This window comes from Leopardus geoffroyi, chromosome A1, assembly GCF_018350155.1.
Source record: "Leopardus geoffroyi isolate Oge1 chromosome A1, O.geoffroyi_Oge1_pat1.0, whole genome shotgun sequence".
In the NCBI taxonomy this organism is placed as follows: domain Eukaryota; kingdom Metazoa; phylum Chordata; class Mammalia; order Carnivora; family Felidae; genus Leopardus; species Leopardus geoffroyi.
Window position 1 is genome coordinate 130,048,105 of NC_059326.1, and position 16,318 is coordinate 130,064,422.

A 16,318-nucleotide genomic window follows, 5' to 3' on the forward strand; every position below is an offset into this window, starting at 1 on the left:
TGAAAAAAGAATAGTAGTGTTTACTGACACATGAAAGTTTTCCAAAATTTTGTACTGGAATACTTCCATGTGCATTTCTTTACATATTGTTTATGACTAATGTTGAGAGTTGAATATTTATGACTGAGACAATAAGGCCCACAAAGCCTTAAATATTTACTAACTGTCCCTTTACAGAAAAAGCTTGCTGAGCCCCTGTGTTCGAATTGCTTATTTAATTAAAGTCCCCACACATTCACTGTTTTGTGCTGTTATTATTTTTGTGATGAAGGAAATAAATGTATAGACTATGGAGACATCTGTCTTTGCTGATTGCATCCTTATTCCAACCAGATACTTTATTGTAATTTTAGTTGTATACATTACATTTGAATGTTAACTTGATATTTGCTTTTACAATGGTTATGGTTTATTTTTTAAATCTTGCTTACTAGGTATTAATTGTAGGAAGTCTAGAGAGCCTCTCTACAATTTGTTTCCATATTAAATGTGACTTGAAGACAAGTGATATATATCAGAAGTTACCAAATTGTCATGGTTCATGGCGCCCTTAGCGTGTCTATAATATTTTCACGTGCTCATAAGCCAGAAGAAATAAAAATATCTCATGGTTTCTTTTATTAACTGGTGGGCTCCATGCAGCTTAATATGTACTTTAGTCCTAATAATTTAGTATTTAACTGAAAAACAATATATAAGTCTAAAGAAAGAATAATATATTTATTTCATTCTTAAATTGCCACAATTACTTACTAATGGAATATGTATGCTTATTGGGCACCACTCAGATTCTCAAACTTTGGAGTCAGATTGGACACCTGCAACTTCGTTTTGTTTTACCTAGATTTCTGAGTAGTACTTCCCAAAGATAGAAAGTCATCATAAAGAAGAATTCTTGTGGTATCTGACAGATATTTCTCTGTGTCCCTGAATAATTATAAGCCTTTTGTGACTTCATTGCATCCTAGGATGCAGCACACAGTTAGCAGAACTCAAATATAAGTAATTGTCTTGAACATGTGTTTCCTTGGCTGTTTATTACTTGTACAAAGTTGAAGTATTTCTAGGAAAACATGTAGAGGCATATAAGAAGAACAGTGTGGGAACTTAAGGTTGATTTTATATTCCCCAAATCCATGAAGTAGAGATGTTGATAGTAATTGCATTTTTTCAAAAGTACTATAAGTGGACAAGTGTTTATAAGCAAACCCTGAGATTGACTTTCAGTCACTATGATCAGTACAGTTGGTTGTGTTTTCCTTGATAGGTTCTAACACTTTGAGTCAACGTTCTCCAGAAAAAAGAGAATCTTTTGTGTGGAGAGAGATGTGTGTGCATGTATACACATCACACACACAAGGATGAGAGAGAATATGAGAGAATGGAGGGGGAGGAGGCAGGGAGGGAGTGATTCTAAGGAATTGGCTCACTTGATTGTAGGAGCTGGCGAGTCCTAATTTTTTAGGAAAGGCTGAAAATTGAAATAGGATTTCTGGGTTATAGTCTTGAGGCAGGATTTCTTCTTTTCTGGGAAACCTTAAGTTTTGCTCTTAAGGGGAAGTTCCCCTGATTGAATGAAGCCCAATCCACATTATCTAGGGTAATCTCTCTTTTCTTTAAAGTCAGCTCTTGGTACATGTTAATCATATCTATAAACTGCTTTGACAGTAACATCTAGACTAGTATTTGACCAGACAATTGGACACCTTAGCCTGGCGGAGTTGAAAGGTACAATTACCCAGCACACTTAGCAATTCTGTATTATGTTGATTATTTTTAATGTAGCATATAAATGTCCTGGAAACTGTTTTATTTTTCTTTGAAATACTGCAGTTTGAGGTTACAACCTATCCTTTCCTCTAAAAGTAGCAACAAATCAGTCCAGCAAATTACGCTTTAAATATTTAAACATCTAATCACCCAAGTGAATAACTATAACCTAAGTACAAGTTGACAATTTTGAAAAGTGAGTGTACTTTTTTAGTGTGCCAGGAGTGTATTGGATTGGTGATTTATTAAATGAAATTACTAAAATCTAAATCTATTTAGATCTCGGAATAAGTTGGCTCTCAAGATTAATGAGAGTCATTTTCCGGTTTGCTCAAATTATTCCTTTCCAGCTCCAGGCTTGCCCCAGATTCTTGTATTTCAGTTCTGTCGTTTGCTGGAATTGAATTTTAACCACACCTTGTGAAGTCTTAGCCTTTAACAGTAGTGCTCCGCAAGTAAATAGCATTTAATCTATTTTAAGATGCCTCCTGCTTTTTTTCAGATGGATCAGCTTTTGGGAAATATGATTGAAATGTGGGTTGATCGAATGGACAACATTACGCAGCCTGAAAGAAGAAAACTTTCAGCTTTGGCTTTGCTTTCTCTTCTGCCATCTGATAATAGGTGAGGAAATGCTTTTTAATACTTTTGTTTCTTTAAAGCGTCAAAATATTAGCACTATCTTTGGCCGTTGGTATTGCTGCATGTTGCTGGGCAGTGTTGTATTATATATATGTGTGCTAATTTTGTTAGTAGACCGTGATGGGACAAGTGTTGGTCTAGATCTAAAAAAGATGTGAATGGGAGCGGTGGGCACTTCACTTCAACTTGGTCATGTTCATTTCATCATTTATGTCACTTTTGTCTGCATTTTCATTTTTTTATAATCAGATTTTATTACTTATTTTAGGTCCTCTTTTTTGTATAAGGTCAACGTGTAAAATTATGTCAGTAGCACTTGATAAAGTATCCTCCTGGTAATTCAAAAGAATGTTACATAATTTGTTGTTACTTATTGTGGATTATCTCTAAAGAAGCTTGCAATTTCTTTTTTCTCTTTGCATAGCTAAAGTCATTTTGTTTACACACTTTGTTAAAACTTTCATTTCCATAAAGCAAATATAAAATCCTTTGATTTGGATGTTAAACACCACTATCAGTTTTTTTTTGTTTTTACCCCTTGTCATTGTGGAGTTTGGCATTACCTCTTTCTTTCTTTCTTTCTTTCTTTCTTTCTTTCTTTCTTTCTTTCTCTCTCTCTCTCTCTCTCTCTCTCTCTCTTATTTATTTGAAAATTTTTTTATTTAGAGAGAGAGGGAGGGAGAGCCCAGCAGGGGAGGGACAGAGAGAGAGGGAGAGAGAGAATGCCAAGCAGTCTCCACACTGTCAGCTCAGCGCCCAATGCGGGGCTCAAAGTCACCAACTGGGAGATTATGACCTGGGGCCGAAATCAAGAGTTGGACCCTTAACTGACTGAAATACCCAGGCACCCCTGGTTTTTTTGTACTTTTAATTTTAAAGGTGTAAAGCAGGCCTTAAAATTGATTTTGTGTGAGAATAATAAACTAGATCATTATGTCTTAGGGAACTTTAAGAACACTTGTATCCTAATAAGTTAGGATAAACTAAATCCTATAAATAACTGAAATAAATCCACTTAGCAGGTGTTGTTTATTTCTGATATGGTAGTTTGAAATAAGCCCACAGGTAGTTGTTTTGTCGTAACACCATAGCAATAGATAATTATTGAACACATACTGTAATGCTGTATGTCTTTATATATTGCCACATGTTTCACATTGACGTCTCATTCAGTTTTTAATACAGTCCTGAGGTATAGGCAGGAATATTTTCTTTTTATAGAGCAAAGAAATAACCTGAAGATGTAAACTAACTTCCCTTGTGTGTGGCATGTGGCATAACATAACATAAGGCAGATTTTGAGCTGGCCCCACTGGATGCCAGGACTTGCTCCTTTAAATACAGGGTGGTGCTCTTTCTTAGGTGGACGTGCACAAGACCAAAATATTTCCTCACTCTGAAATTGAGTGGTATCTTACTGATTTTCTGAAGACCAAATTCCAGCTACCTGCGTTACTACTTCTGTTTTCCTTTTTTATTGGAGAAACAGTGACTTGAGAGTATTTAGGCCTTTAACATGGAAGTGTTAAAGAACCTCGTCTTGGACAGTAGCCAACACTGTAAACATTTGTTGAATAAATTAACGAATGGAAAAAATATTAAGGTTAGTAAAGCATGTTAGAGTTTTCTCTAACCAAGTACTGAAATTCTTGAGGGTAGAGATAACACATGTTAAATGCAGAAAGATACCAGTGAACCTCTAACCTCCAGTTTAGAATCACTGCTTTCAAGAATGACCATTTGGGAAACTGTTAAACTCTCCTTTACCCTAATCTAGTTCTGGTTGAGAAATTTGGTAAAAACTATAGATTTCGGAACTACATTGAAATCTCATTGCTAGTAGTGACTTGCTGATGACCATGACCATCTTACTTGACTTACCTGTGCCTACATTTCCTTGTTTTTAAAATGCAGATACGTTCCTAGTGAGAGTATTGTAAAGATTATATGAGTTTATATATGTAAGGTCAGACTATTTGGATAGTTGAGGTTAGCTGTTCTTATTTCTTTCCTTTCTTTCTCTCTTCTTTTCTCACCTATTCATCCATTTACTGCAGGAAAGAGTTCAAGAAGCCTAAGTCTCTGTGTGTACGTTCACTCATTTTTAATTAAGTATATTTTCAGGTCTATTGAGTGTCTGTATTCCTGTTCACTAATTCATTTTTAAAATGTGTATCAGTGACATATGTTCTAAGGAATGTTACTTTCTGCTTGATGATGTTTTATAGTACTCTGCCTTATCCCCAGCTTAAGGATATCTGCTGTGTACATTCTTGTTCTGTTGTCTTGATCACCTTCTTAACATAGTGCAATCTTTTTTTTTTTTTTTTTTTTTTAAGCTTATGCAGTGCAGTTGTCTTGAGTCGTTTTTGTTTCCCTCTTCCTTTCTTTAGCTGAAATAATTCCAGGTTTGAATATCCTGCCTTTCTTAGGGTCATATATATATGTAGAGGAAGCAGTATTTTCTTCATTTCATTTTTATATGGCCATAACATTATTTACATATATCTCCTTTAATATTTTCCAAAAAATTTTCTTCCAAAGTCATAGATTAAACAAAACTATTACTTGGAGATGAGAATAATCAAACTTCACTTTGACTGTCTTCTCTAAAATAGCAATTCATCTTCCACCTTCAAAGACATGTTTTTATAATGCGATTCTAAGCATTTCAGATGTAAGTGTTCTTTGAGAGCAAGTATTGCAAGAATTTTGACTTTTATTTTTAGATTTAAGGAAGTCACCAATGGGGAATATTTAACATAAGCTAGTTGAATAAAGAGATTGGCAAAGCTGCGTGGTTTTTAGGTATGATAGCTTGCTTTCCGGGAGAAATTGCCTTTATAATATACTCCTCTGAGTATCAGATTTACTAAATCTGCTTGGATTTGATACTTGATACCTCTCCATAATTCTCGTTTATCTCAAAAATAGTATATATAATATCTACACTTGGACATTAATTATTATTTAAGAAAACCTTAATACGGTTTCTAAGATAAGTCATTTTACGACTTTTAAAACGTTAGACTAGTTGAATCAAGGTAACAGTTTCCAAAGAGTACTATTTTGGTATAGTTTAAACATATTTAAATTAAAGGCAGTTTACAGTTTTTAAGTTGTAGACATGTTGCTTTACCTGAGTTATACTTGGCTTAAACTGACCATTTCTAAATGAGTATTTAACTTCATAGAATTTTATTTTCATCCCTTAAAATAGGATGTGTTTTTCTTTTTGACTTCTAGGTCATATATTTTTTTAATATTTTACAGTATTTTCTTTTATTTGCAAATCGTTGGCCTAAGATCTCAGTAGCTTTTCTATAGTGAAAATCAGTTCTCAGTTTTTTGTCTTTCCCAAGAAAAATGTCTTAGAAACGTGTGTGTGTGTGGGGGGGGGGTGGGGTGTGGAACAACTTTATTGACATGTAATCCATAGACCATACAATTTACCCACATAAAGGGTACAACTCGGTTGTTTTTAGAATTTTTCGCGGAGTCTTGCAACCATCACCATAGTTGGTTTTAGAACATTTTCATCACTCCCATAAGGAAGACTATATTCTTTTGCAGTCTTGATTCTGTCATCCCCCCAGCTCAAGGGCCTTAGAGCAAGGGCAGTGAGGGTATTCTCCAGAGCTGGGTGGAGAGTAGAACTTACATCCTAGAAAGACAGGCCTGCAAGGTACCATTCACTTTTCTTCTCTGCAATGAATCATGCAGTTAATAGTTTCCATCTAACAGTATTGCTAAACAATACTGTTAAAGATAAGCTACTCATTGTCTTGTGGGGATTTTTTAAAAATCCATTTCACTCCTGCCCAACTTGTCACATGCTGAAAATGCTAGGATTCAGGTCTTGAAATTGCGATCTAGTGTTTGCTTGCCTGTTTGTTGCCAGCATTCATGCTTTGCTTATTCAATCATTTATTGGTCCAGGAGACATTACTAAATATGAGTGCATCGTTAGTAGGTCCTGAGTGCTTTAAGTAAAGGGCAGGTTTTTTTTTTTTATTTAGATATGGCGAGGCCATCAGATCAGGGGAAATGGCCATTGAAAGATGGTTTGTCTTTAGCAGTTCCCAAGGGGAGGATGCACTCCACACCACACAGAACCACAGGAAAGCACCAGGTTGGTCTGGAGGCACAGGGAGTCGAGGGACAATGTGGGCGTGAACCTTTCTTGTGGTTTCCATGGGAAGGAATGGGAAAGCGAGGGCGAGGAGGTTTAGGATGGGAAGTTTAGGATGGGCTAGTTTAAATAATTTCAGTAGGCTCTAGGGTGTGGGCACTTTTGCCACTTGTGTGTTACCTGGCCCTTTGGTGATTAGAGCAGGGGGATAGTGGCTCCAAGTGTAAGAGCCTGACGAAAGAAGTAGTGGAGTATGGGCTCTGGATCAGATGGTTTGCATATGGAATGTATGTCGGAAGGCAGTCATTTAACATCTCTAGGAATTGGCTAGCCCTGGGAGGGGCATTCTTTCCAGGGTCATCAAGATCGCATCCGTCAAACCATCAGCATACAGAAAATAACCCATGATTAATACACTGAGTATTAATCAACTTTTGTTCTTAACACCATGCTTAACACCTTAGGGGGTACACAGTAAGTTTATTGAATGAGTGAAGAATGAATGTAATACTTACACTACAGTCATGGGCCATTTTTTCTCCCAACTAAATACATTTTTCTGAACTTCCAAAGAATGTTTGTGCCTGAAAAATTGAGCCAATTTGATTTCTCAGTTTGTCAGTCCTGGTAGGAAGTGTAGCATACTTTTTGGTCACTGTATAAAGTACTATTTGAGGTAGATAGATCATTCTTCACTTTTGCCCTATTAGCACACCTAATTTAGCAGACTTAAAAAGGAAAGTTTGTAGATTTGTTGTGTTGTTGCAAATTAGGGGTTCTTTGAATGGAGCTACTTAGGAATATTTTAATGTGTTAAATTAATTGTATATATAAATTTTGTTATCTGCCTGTCAATACCCTTTCCAAGAGCATAAAATGAATCTAGATGTATTTACTTTGAAAAGGATGTATATTTAACATTTAAATTAGTCATTTGAGCATTAAATATGTTTTTATAAATTCAGAAAAGAGGTAGTGTGAGATTGTGGGATTTGGAATTAAGGTTTCGTTCTAACACTTGGGAAAAGTGAGTCTCTCTGAAAACCAGTTTATATAATGAATAAGATAATTTATACTGTTCTGTAGTGCTACAATTAAAATATGCATATGATATACAAAGAGTATAATTAAATTCTAAGCCATTTAACAAACATTAAATAAATGCTGAAAATCTTTGTGCATCGTTAATTGTTTTCATTGTAATGCTAGTTAATTTTGAAATGAAAAGCTATTAGTGGACATGTTTGTTTATACTAATTATCTGTGTCAATTTCAAAAAGATGAGAGTCTTCAAGATTGATTGTTTCTAAAGTTGATTAATCAAAATCTCAGTTGCTAGTGGATTGCTCATTCTATTGGGCTGGATTAGAGTGATGGATAATTTTATTTATTTATGTATTTATTTTGAGTGATAGGTAATTAAAACACCAGATTCCTATACATTGTATAGGTCTGATTTTATAAATGGGTTCCTGATAGTAGGTTGAGCTATTATGGGAAGTCAAGTTACCAATTAAAGTTACATTGTCTCTGTTGCGACAGAAAAGCTGTGTAAGTTTCTGTATCAAACTCTACAATCCAGATAAGAGAGGCCAATTTGAGAAGACTGATGGGAAACATACTTTTCCTCTACTTCTTGTGTGAAATTGATAAGATGATCAAGTCGTGGTATTTCAGGTGTGCATATTCTACTAAGTTTAGAGTGGGAGTGGGCGAAAGCACCCTTAGTGATAACTCTACCCCTTAGAGTTGAATGGTCGTTCTCCCTCCCTTTCCATGAAATTTAACTGAACATCTCTGCAATGCTAGACGGTGAGATTACTGTGAGGAGCAAAACAGATGCAGTCCTTACCCTCGTGGGACTTAAAGTGTAAGGTTTTCATTTTGTGTGTGTGTGCGAGTGATGGTTGCTCTTATTATTAATTTTTTCAAGATTTGCTTGAACTGATTTCTAACGTAGTGTGTATTATCTCAATATATAGAAGTTTGTGCAAAGGGCAGTAAGGTGTCACTGGGAAAGTTGTTTAGAAATTTTATATTGTCAGAGTCGAACATAAAATGAGCAATCGTTATAGGATGTATTGAATGGTGACTCTTTACTTCTCTCTCACTGTTAGATAAGGAAAATAAAACATGTGTAAGAGTACTTGGGAATTTCTTCTGTATCTTCTGTATCTAGAACCAGTGCCCTGTCTACAAATTAAAGGTTTCTGACAAACTGGTTTCATAAGGTGGCCCTCATCTCACACTCAGCACTCTTAACTGATCAGCAACCATTGTATAGCAGTAAACTTATTTTAAACATCACGCGCAGGAGACCAAACTATAGTCAAATAAGAGGACTCTAAAGGTGCAGGATCTCAACCTGTTTTAGAATGAGATTAAGAGAAGTTTGTCAATGAGAATGAGCTATTGGGTGCAGGCCCTCAAAGTGGCCCTCAAAGTGGCTGAAGCTGTAAAGGACAATAATTGTCCCAGAGCAGCTAGCTCCAGCAAGGGGACAAAAGGAGTACAGTCACGAGTCCTGTGTACTTCCTGGTGTTTCTTGTGCAGCCAGCATACCTCTGTCGCTTGAGGAGCATCGTACTTTGGTGGATTCTTTCCTTGAACTGCTTTCACTCCATACAGCAGTTTCAGAGAGAAAAAGACATGGTGTGATGGAGAGGAAAGCTAAATTTGGGTTAGGTGTTTGCTCCACCTACTGTTGATGTGACGTCGGACCCGTTTTCGCTTTCTGGTTCTTAATTTTTTTCATGTCTCCTGTGAGGCAGTAGTACTAACCAGCAGCTCTGGGTTATTTGGAGGCTAAATTGGACATTATATATACCATGCCCATTAAAATGTTGAAGGCATAGGAGTGTTAAATGGTAAGTGGTGAAATATTAGTCTTTCAATCATTGCTCTAATCTTATCTATTAATACTGCTAATACTAATTTTATTACTATCAGTCATTTTGACCAAGTGTGTGAAGGTAGCAATGTAGGCTTTCCTGAAGCTGTCCATCATTTACTGTGAGGCTTTCTCCCATTCATGTTGTTTCCATGTGATGCCTGACGACACTCTTCATTTTTCTTGTTCATTCATCATTGCTGTTGCCTCCATTTCACCTTTCAGAAATTGGCAGGCTTTCAGCCCAGGAAGAAGCTTTCATTGGCCCATCTTTATGCAATGGTTGTATAAAGTTGATCCTCAGTTTGTATTTGCCAGACATTTACAATAATCGTTGAATGTGCAGCCAGACAGCAGCATGTGCTACTTCAGTTAGCGCTCACTGGTGATGGAGCCCTTAAACCCCCATATTTATTACAAGTCATGGAAAAAGGCTTAGAGTAGAGGCTATAGGTTGAAGGGAAACTAGAGAAAGAGGGTAGAATTATAGGTGGTAAAAGGGCTCCAGTTTGGTTGCTTTACCTGAAATCTTTGCCATCCTTTGACATGTTTTATTTGTCTTCCATTTTTTTTATTTGTGAAACTCCTTCCACTTTCTCTGCCTACAGGTGATTTCTGCCTTCTTGAAATGGTTTTTCTGAATCATACATTCATTGTTGTGTAGCGCTTGCTCTGCTTCTATGCTTGTGTTTTACATATCTCACCTCCTGGGCTTTTTGGAGGTTAGGCCCATGTGTTGAGTGAGAACATACAGTGAAAGGCTTAAGGTCCAGGCCCTGGGACCACACTGGGTGGATGTGAATCCTGGCTTTTGGGTTCACTGTGTGACCTTGAACGAGGTATTTAACACATTTCTATCCTAATCTATAAAATAGAGCTAAACTGTTGGATTGTTTTGTGTGTTAAGTGACCTGATACATGTAAAATACTTAGACCAATGCCTAGGAAGTGGTATATACTCAGTAAATCAATTCTGCCTATGGTGATGATAATGGTGTACACATTTTTGTTGTTATTGTTTTTTTTTTTTTTTCCTCTGCTTAACACCAGACATAGGGTACTTGCTTACAGAATAGCCTCCATGGTATTATTATAATGAGTATGTCAACTGAACATTCATTGTCTTATAGGACCCCTTTGAGCTCCTTCAGATCAGGGACCAGATGTTGTTTATCTTTAGTACCCTTATAATCTAGCACAATGTTTGACACATTAGTGGGCTTTCAGTAATTTACTGAATTGGATATATTTGATGGGGATAATGTAACCAATTCACTGTGCTCTGCTCAATATTGGACACTTCTGAACACCCAGTTACTCATGTCAGAAACTTGGAAATTGTCTTTGATAACGTTACCTCTCAGCATCCTCATTTAATCTGTCACCAAAGCAGTAACTTTTAAGATCTATACGATCTATAAGACCAGAACTTTTAAGATCTGTAAGATCAGTAGCTACATAACACAGGTGGTTATATATTGAAAAGATGGTAATAGAATAATTGTTCTTTTATTTATGCCTTCTTGTACTTGTAATGGAATTTCTAAATGGAAAAGAAAATAGATTTGTACTGATACCTGAAGTAGGAGGTTATTTGAAGGCAGTATTAATGAAGGTTCTACAAGAGGTGTGAGAGGAAAAATCGTTCATTGAGTCAATTTCCTGGGGGGAAATAGGAGGAAGCCCTTTTAGGAGGCTGAGTGTCTTGTTCAGCAATAGTTCTAATGAAAATCACTAGGAATCAGAAAAGGAATATGAGGACCCATTTTGATGTTTTATTCTAGAGCAGTATCAAATGTCGCAGTTCAAATTGGGGAGGATTATTATCCCTTGGAGATGATACGAAGATTTCACCAGAGGATTGACAGCTAATGAGAAGATTTTAAATTACCTTAACAATATGAATTGGCCGTGAAATAATACTAATTAAAGCAGGGGGAAATATACCTTCCAATAAGTGCAGTGAGAAGCTGGGAAAGTTGAGTTCTAATCTAAAACTTTAGTGGCCAGTTTTGCCATTAATTAGTGATGTGCTCAATACCAAGTAAGATGAGGAGGTCTCTGAATTCTGTTACTCTATCACCCTTTTGTGAGGTTTTGATTTCTGTGTTCTTCTGTAGGTGTGATCACTTGTTTCTAACAGCTGCAGCCCCTATGAACAGAAAGGCTAAACTTTGTTTTTCTGGATATTAGATATTTGCTGGATATCATCCTGAGACCTATGATGTATTGTTTAGAGTTATTGTTGGTTGTAGTCACTTTTAAGTTTACCCCAGTTTGTACAATATGAGAAATACAAAATGTGTTTTATTTTGTCACTTTTATTTAGTGTGTAATTTGCATTTTATTTCTAAGACCTAATAAGAATAAATAGTTTTGTCTGCTTTGGATATTTCTGGAATGGAGGACAAAAATTAATTAATGTTCTGATCTTATTACCTTGTAATTTTTCCTCTAAATTTTTCTTTGATGTCGATGGACCATTTCTCTGACTTCTTCCAAACTGTAGGAGAGGAAAAAGTTTTCCTCCATTGTCTCATACTCTGTGGCTGCATTTGAAAATTAAACTGACAAAGACAAGATAACAGGAGAAAAGCATACAAATTTAACTTTTTCATGACACGGAAGCCTTCAAAAGGAAATGAAGATCCCGAGGGATTTGTTAAACCTATGTGTTTTCATGCTAGATTTGATGCAGAGTGGAAAGTTGTGGAAAGATAATGACAGGGCACTGGGTATGAAGTAAGTGTAGCAAACTGGAAATTTTGCAAGGCCTGTTTGTTTGGATTCTTCTCACAGTTCTCTTTGTCTTTGGAGATAAGGATGCTCCTTTTCTCCCACCGTAGTGGAGGGCACCTCTCACATGAAGTTTTCGTGACCTCATCCAAGAGTGAAGGACAGATGATAATGGGGTGTGACTGGGTGTAGGGAAGGTCACAGAGAGTCCTTCTTGCTTCTCCCTTTTTCTCATACTCCTTCAGTTTAGAATATTCAGTATGTCAGGGTGCTGTCTTTTGGGGTAGGGTGTCCTGAATCCCATCCTAACTCTTTAAGTTGTATGACGCAATTGAAAACTCCATGAGATAGATGTACCTCATTGTACTTTGTGTGTTTTAGAAAATACTAAACACGAAGCAGACTTGAGAAATCTAGCTCTTATTCCATCTTTACCTCTAATTCGTGTCATCTCTCAGTCATTTGGAATTTTTGGTGGTGGTTTTCTAATTGCTTTATCCACTCAATAGCAATAACAATAGCCAGCCACAAAAGATAGTTGTGAGAAATGTAAATCATTTTGAGAAAAAATCTGTTACCCAGTATTATTACAGTATTTTTTACCTCAATCCCCGGCATCCGTTGTTTTGTCACTTCAAAGAATGAAGAGGTGGACACAAGATGAGCAGCAGGCAAAAGTTTATTAGAGTATAAGCTCAGAAAGGAAGAATAATAGGAAAGTTCTCTCTACAGGGAGGGGGCATTCAAAGGTGAATAACCCACATCTACAGGCAAGGGTCCTTGTTTTATAAGGTTCTGGTCAGCACCCTGTTTTCTTCCACCTCGTTCATTCTCAGATTCTGTCCGTGCTAGCTGGATAACTCTAGGCGCTGGGATGTCCATTCCTGATTGGCTCGGCTCCATTGTGTAAGGAGTTAGACTGGTCATATTGTCCCATGTATAACGTAAGTTTTATGGTTTAGCTAGGTATTTTTATTGTCAAATTCCTGAGGGGAACCTGAGGGGACCAGGTTATATTCTTAAGAGGGACCTTATACCCTTAGGGGTTTGCTGTGGTAAACCGCTCCCAGCATTGTTCCAAAATACGTGTTTTTCCCCATCCATGGACCTCAGGTCCTAACCTTTCCCTCTCTGCCTATTTTATCCTATCTTTCCCTATTATAGTATATATTAATATTCCCTATTATAGTATATACTATCTATCTATCCACACTATTAGGTATATATTTAATATGGAAATAATTCATATTATTATATGAAGTAATTGTCTTGATCTGAAAAATGGTCTAGTATCAAAAGGGAGTTAGAGTTGACAACTATTACTACTGATTTTTGAACTGTATTGTCAGAGCATTGGTAATATTAATGACAGAATTAGAAAATCTAAACAACGAGCTTTATGGAAAATTAATGACTAAACAAATAATATAAACAATTTATACTTAATTCTTTATATTTAATTTTTTTAAATGTTTATTTATTTTTGAGAGAGAGAAAGAAAGAGATAGAGTGCAAGCTGGGGATGGGCAGAGAGAGAGGGAAACAAAATCTGAAGCAGGCTTCAAGCTGTAAGCTGTCAGCACAGAGCCAGACCCAGGGCTCCAACTCACAAACAGCAAGATCATGACCTGAGCTGAAGTCGTACACTGAACTGACTGAGCCACCGAGGTGCTCCTATAGTTAACTCTTTAAATCATTACCTTAAAATATTACAGTATACCTAGATTTTTACTGTAAAAGATTCACACTATTTCAGTGGTGGGTGGGTGGGTGGGTGGGTGGGTGTGTGTGTGTGTGTGTGTGTGTGTAGTTGAAAAGTCATTAAACGGCTTCTTTCACTTTCCCCAACTTTTCTTGCCACAGGTAATCTTTGCCAGTAATTTGGTATGCAACTTTATATCATTTTTCAATGCAAGGCATATACCTTAATAAATTAAGATGCTAGTTGGTGGTATTCAGTATTCTTTATACCCAAAAATCTCTTTGAAAAATTAAAAAGGAAGAGCACAGAGGTTAGTGTAAGGACATTTGTGTTCACCATTCTAAATTGCTTAATTGTTCTTGCTACCTGTTTTTTTTAAAGGAATAAAACAAAGTTGAAGTCTGTAATATGTATTTAAAACAATGTAAATATTTTATGCTAAATTCACCAAAATTATGTTAGTCTGCTTACATCTTAACTCACTTTTCCTACTCAGTAGCTATCTGTTGCTGATGCCTGAAGTTTGTTCATTTTGAATATTTACAATTTTCAGATATCCTTTTAAAAAACATTTTTTAAATTCTAAGATGTTTAGGTATGTGCATTAGTAAATCTCAAATTAATGGTTTCTGAAAAACATAAGTTCCTGAGATTTTCTTTCAACAATACCTTTGAAACATAGATAAAATTACTTCCTGTCTCTCAGTTTCCTGTATCCATGGTAACTTGTTTTACTCACTGACTCTGGAGGAACCCATGTGAAGAGTGGTGTTTCCTGAGCAAACTGTGACTTAAAAAAAAAAAAAAAAAAAAAAAAAAGTGGAGTTGGGGGAGGTCAACAGTGCCACAGAAAGAGATGGAGCTTAGAAATGTCGCTCTTCAGATTTAGAAAGCAAACCTTTACTTGAATCAGCCGGGTGTCAATAATATGAATTTCCTGTTCTTGGTAAGATTATTTATTTAAATATGAACTTTTAGCTGAAACGAAAAGTAATTTGATTTTGTGAAAAGCTGTAGTTTTGTTGTTTTGTAGTGAATTTGTATTTTCGTAAATTATAATGTTATTTAATTGATATTACCTTAATTTGAAAAGGGACATATTCTTTTCAAAGACCATTATCCTTACGTCATCATTTGTTATTTTTGTTATTGTTAATTATAATATTTTAAATTGGCTTAGCAAACATTTTGCAGTTCGTTCAATTTGAATTACCATTTTGTCAAGCAGTGGGTTAATGGCCTGGAGGTATTAATTCTAGAACCCACTCCAAACTCATTATTTTATGCTATCACCATAGTAGGATTTATGATACCTAGTATTATTGGCTGATGTTAATAAAAATAAGTGAGATACAGACTTTTTAGTATTGTAAAACTTTGATTTGGAGAACTTTTTGATGATTTAAAGTTTTACCTTCTTTTTTTATAGCCAATTCTGATATGAACAGAAAAACCAAGAACAGGGCTATGTGTGGATTACATTTTTCTCTGCCTTGCCTACGACTTATTCTACTTGTTACCTGTTATCTTGTATTATTATTCCATAAAGAGATTCTTGGATGTTCGTCCATTTGCCAGCTCTGCACTGGGAGACAGATTAACTGCCGTAACTTAGGCCTTTCAAGTATTCCTAAGAATTTTCCTGAAAGTACAGTTTTTCTGTACCTGAGTGGAAACAATATATCTCATGTAAATGAGAGTGATTTAACAGGACTTCATTCTCTTGTAGCATTGTATTTGGATAACTCTGGCATTGTGTATGTATATCCAAAAGCCTTTGTTCATTTGAGGCATCTATATTTTCTATATCTAAATAATAATTTTATGAAACGCTTGGATCCTGGAATATTTGAGGGACTTTCCAGTCTTCGTAATTTATATTTACAGTCTAATCAAATATCTTTTGTTCCAAGAGGAGTATTTAATGACTTAGTTTCAGTTCAGTACTTAAATCTGCAAAGGAATCGCATCACTGTCCTGGGGCGTGGTACCTTTGTTGGTATGATTGCTCTTCGGATACTTGATTTATCAAATAATAAAATTTTGAGGATATCAGACTTAGGCTTTCAGCATCTTGGAAACCTGGATTGTTTGTATCTAGGAGGTAATAATTTAACAAGAGTACCATCAAATGCTTTTGAAGTACTTAAAAGCCTTAAAAGACTTTCTTTGTCTCATAACCACATTGAAGCCATACAGCCCTTTGCATTTAAAGGACTTGTCAACTTGGAGTATCTCCTCCTGAAAAATTCAAGAATTAAAAATGTTACTAGGGATGGGTTTAGTGGAATTAATAATCTTAAACATTTGATCTTAAGTCATAATAATTTAGAAAATTTAAATTCCGACACATTTAGCTTGTTAAAGAATTTAATTTACCTGAAGTTAGATAGAAACAGAATAATCCGTATTGATAATGATACTTTTGAAAACATGGGAGCGTCTC

The 16,318-nt window shown here is 35.8% G+C and overlaps 1 protein-coding gene across 5 annotated transcripts in view; it reads left to right on the plus strand.

The window, feature by feature from the left end:
* IPO11 (importin 11) overlaps positions 1–16,318 on the plus strand; it is a 197,946-nt gene that overhangs the window by 127,415 nt on the left and 54,213 nt on the right. For 4 of the 5 annotated variants that reach the window (XM_045494369.1, XM_045494363.1, XM_045494376.1 and 1 more), the window contains one exon: positions 2,273–2,394. In XM_045494369.1, the coding sequence (XP_045350325.1) occupies positions 2,273–2,394 (122 nt within the window). Of the gene's footprint in view, positions 1–2,272; positions 2,395–15,301; positions 15,327–16,318 lie in introns of those variants that run through there. The other variant, XM_045494382.1, reaches the window with a different exon arrangement.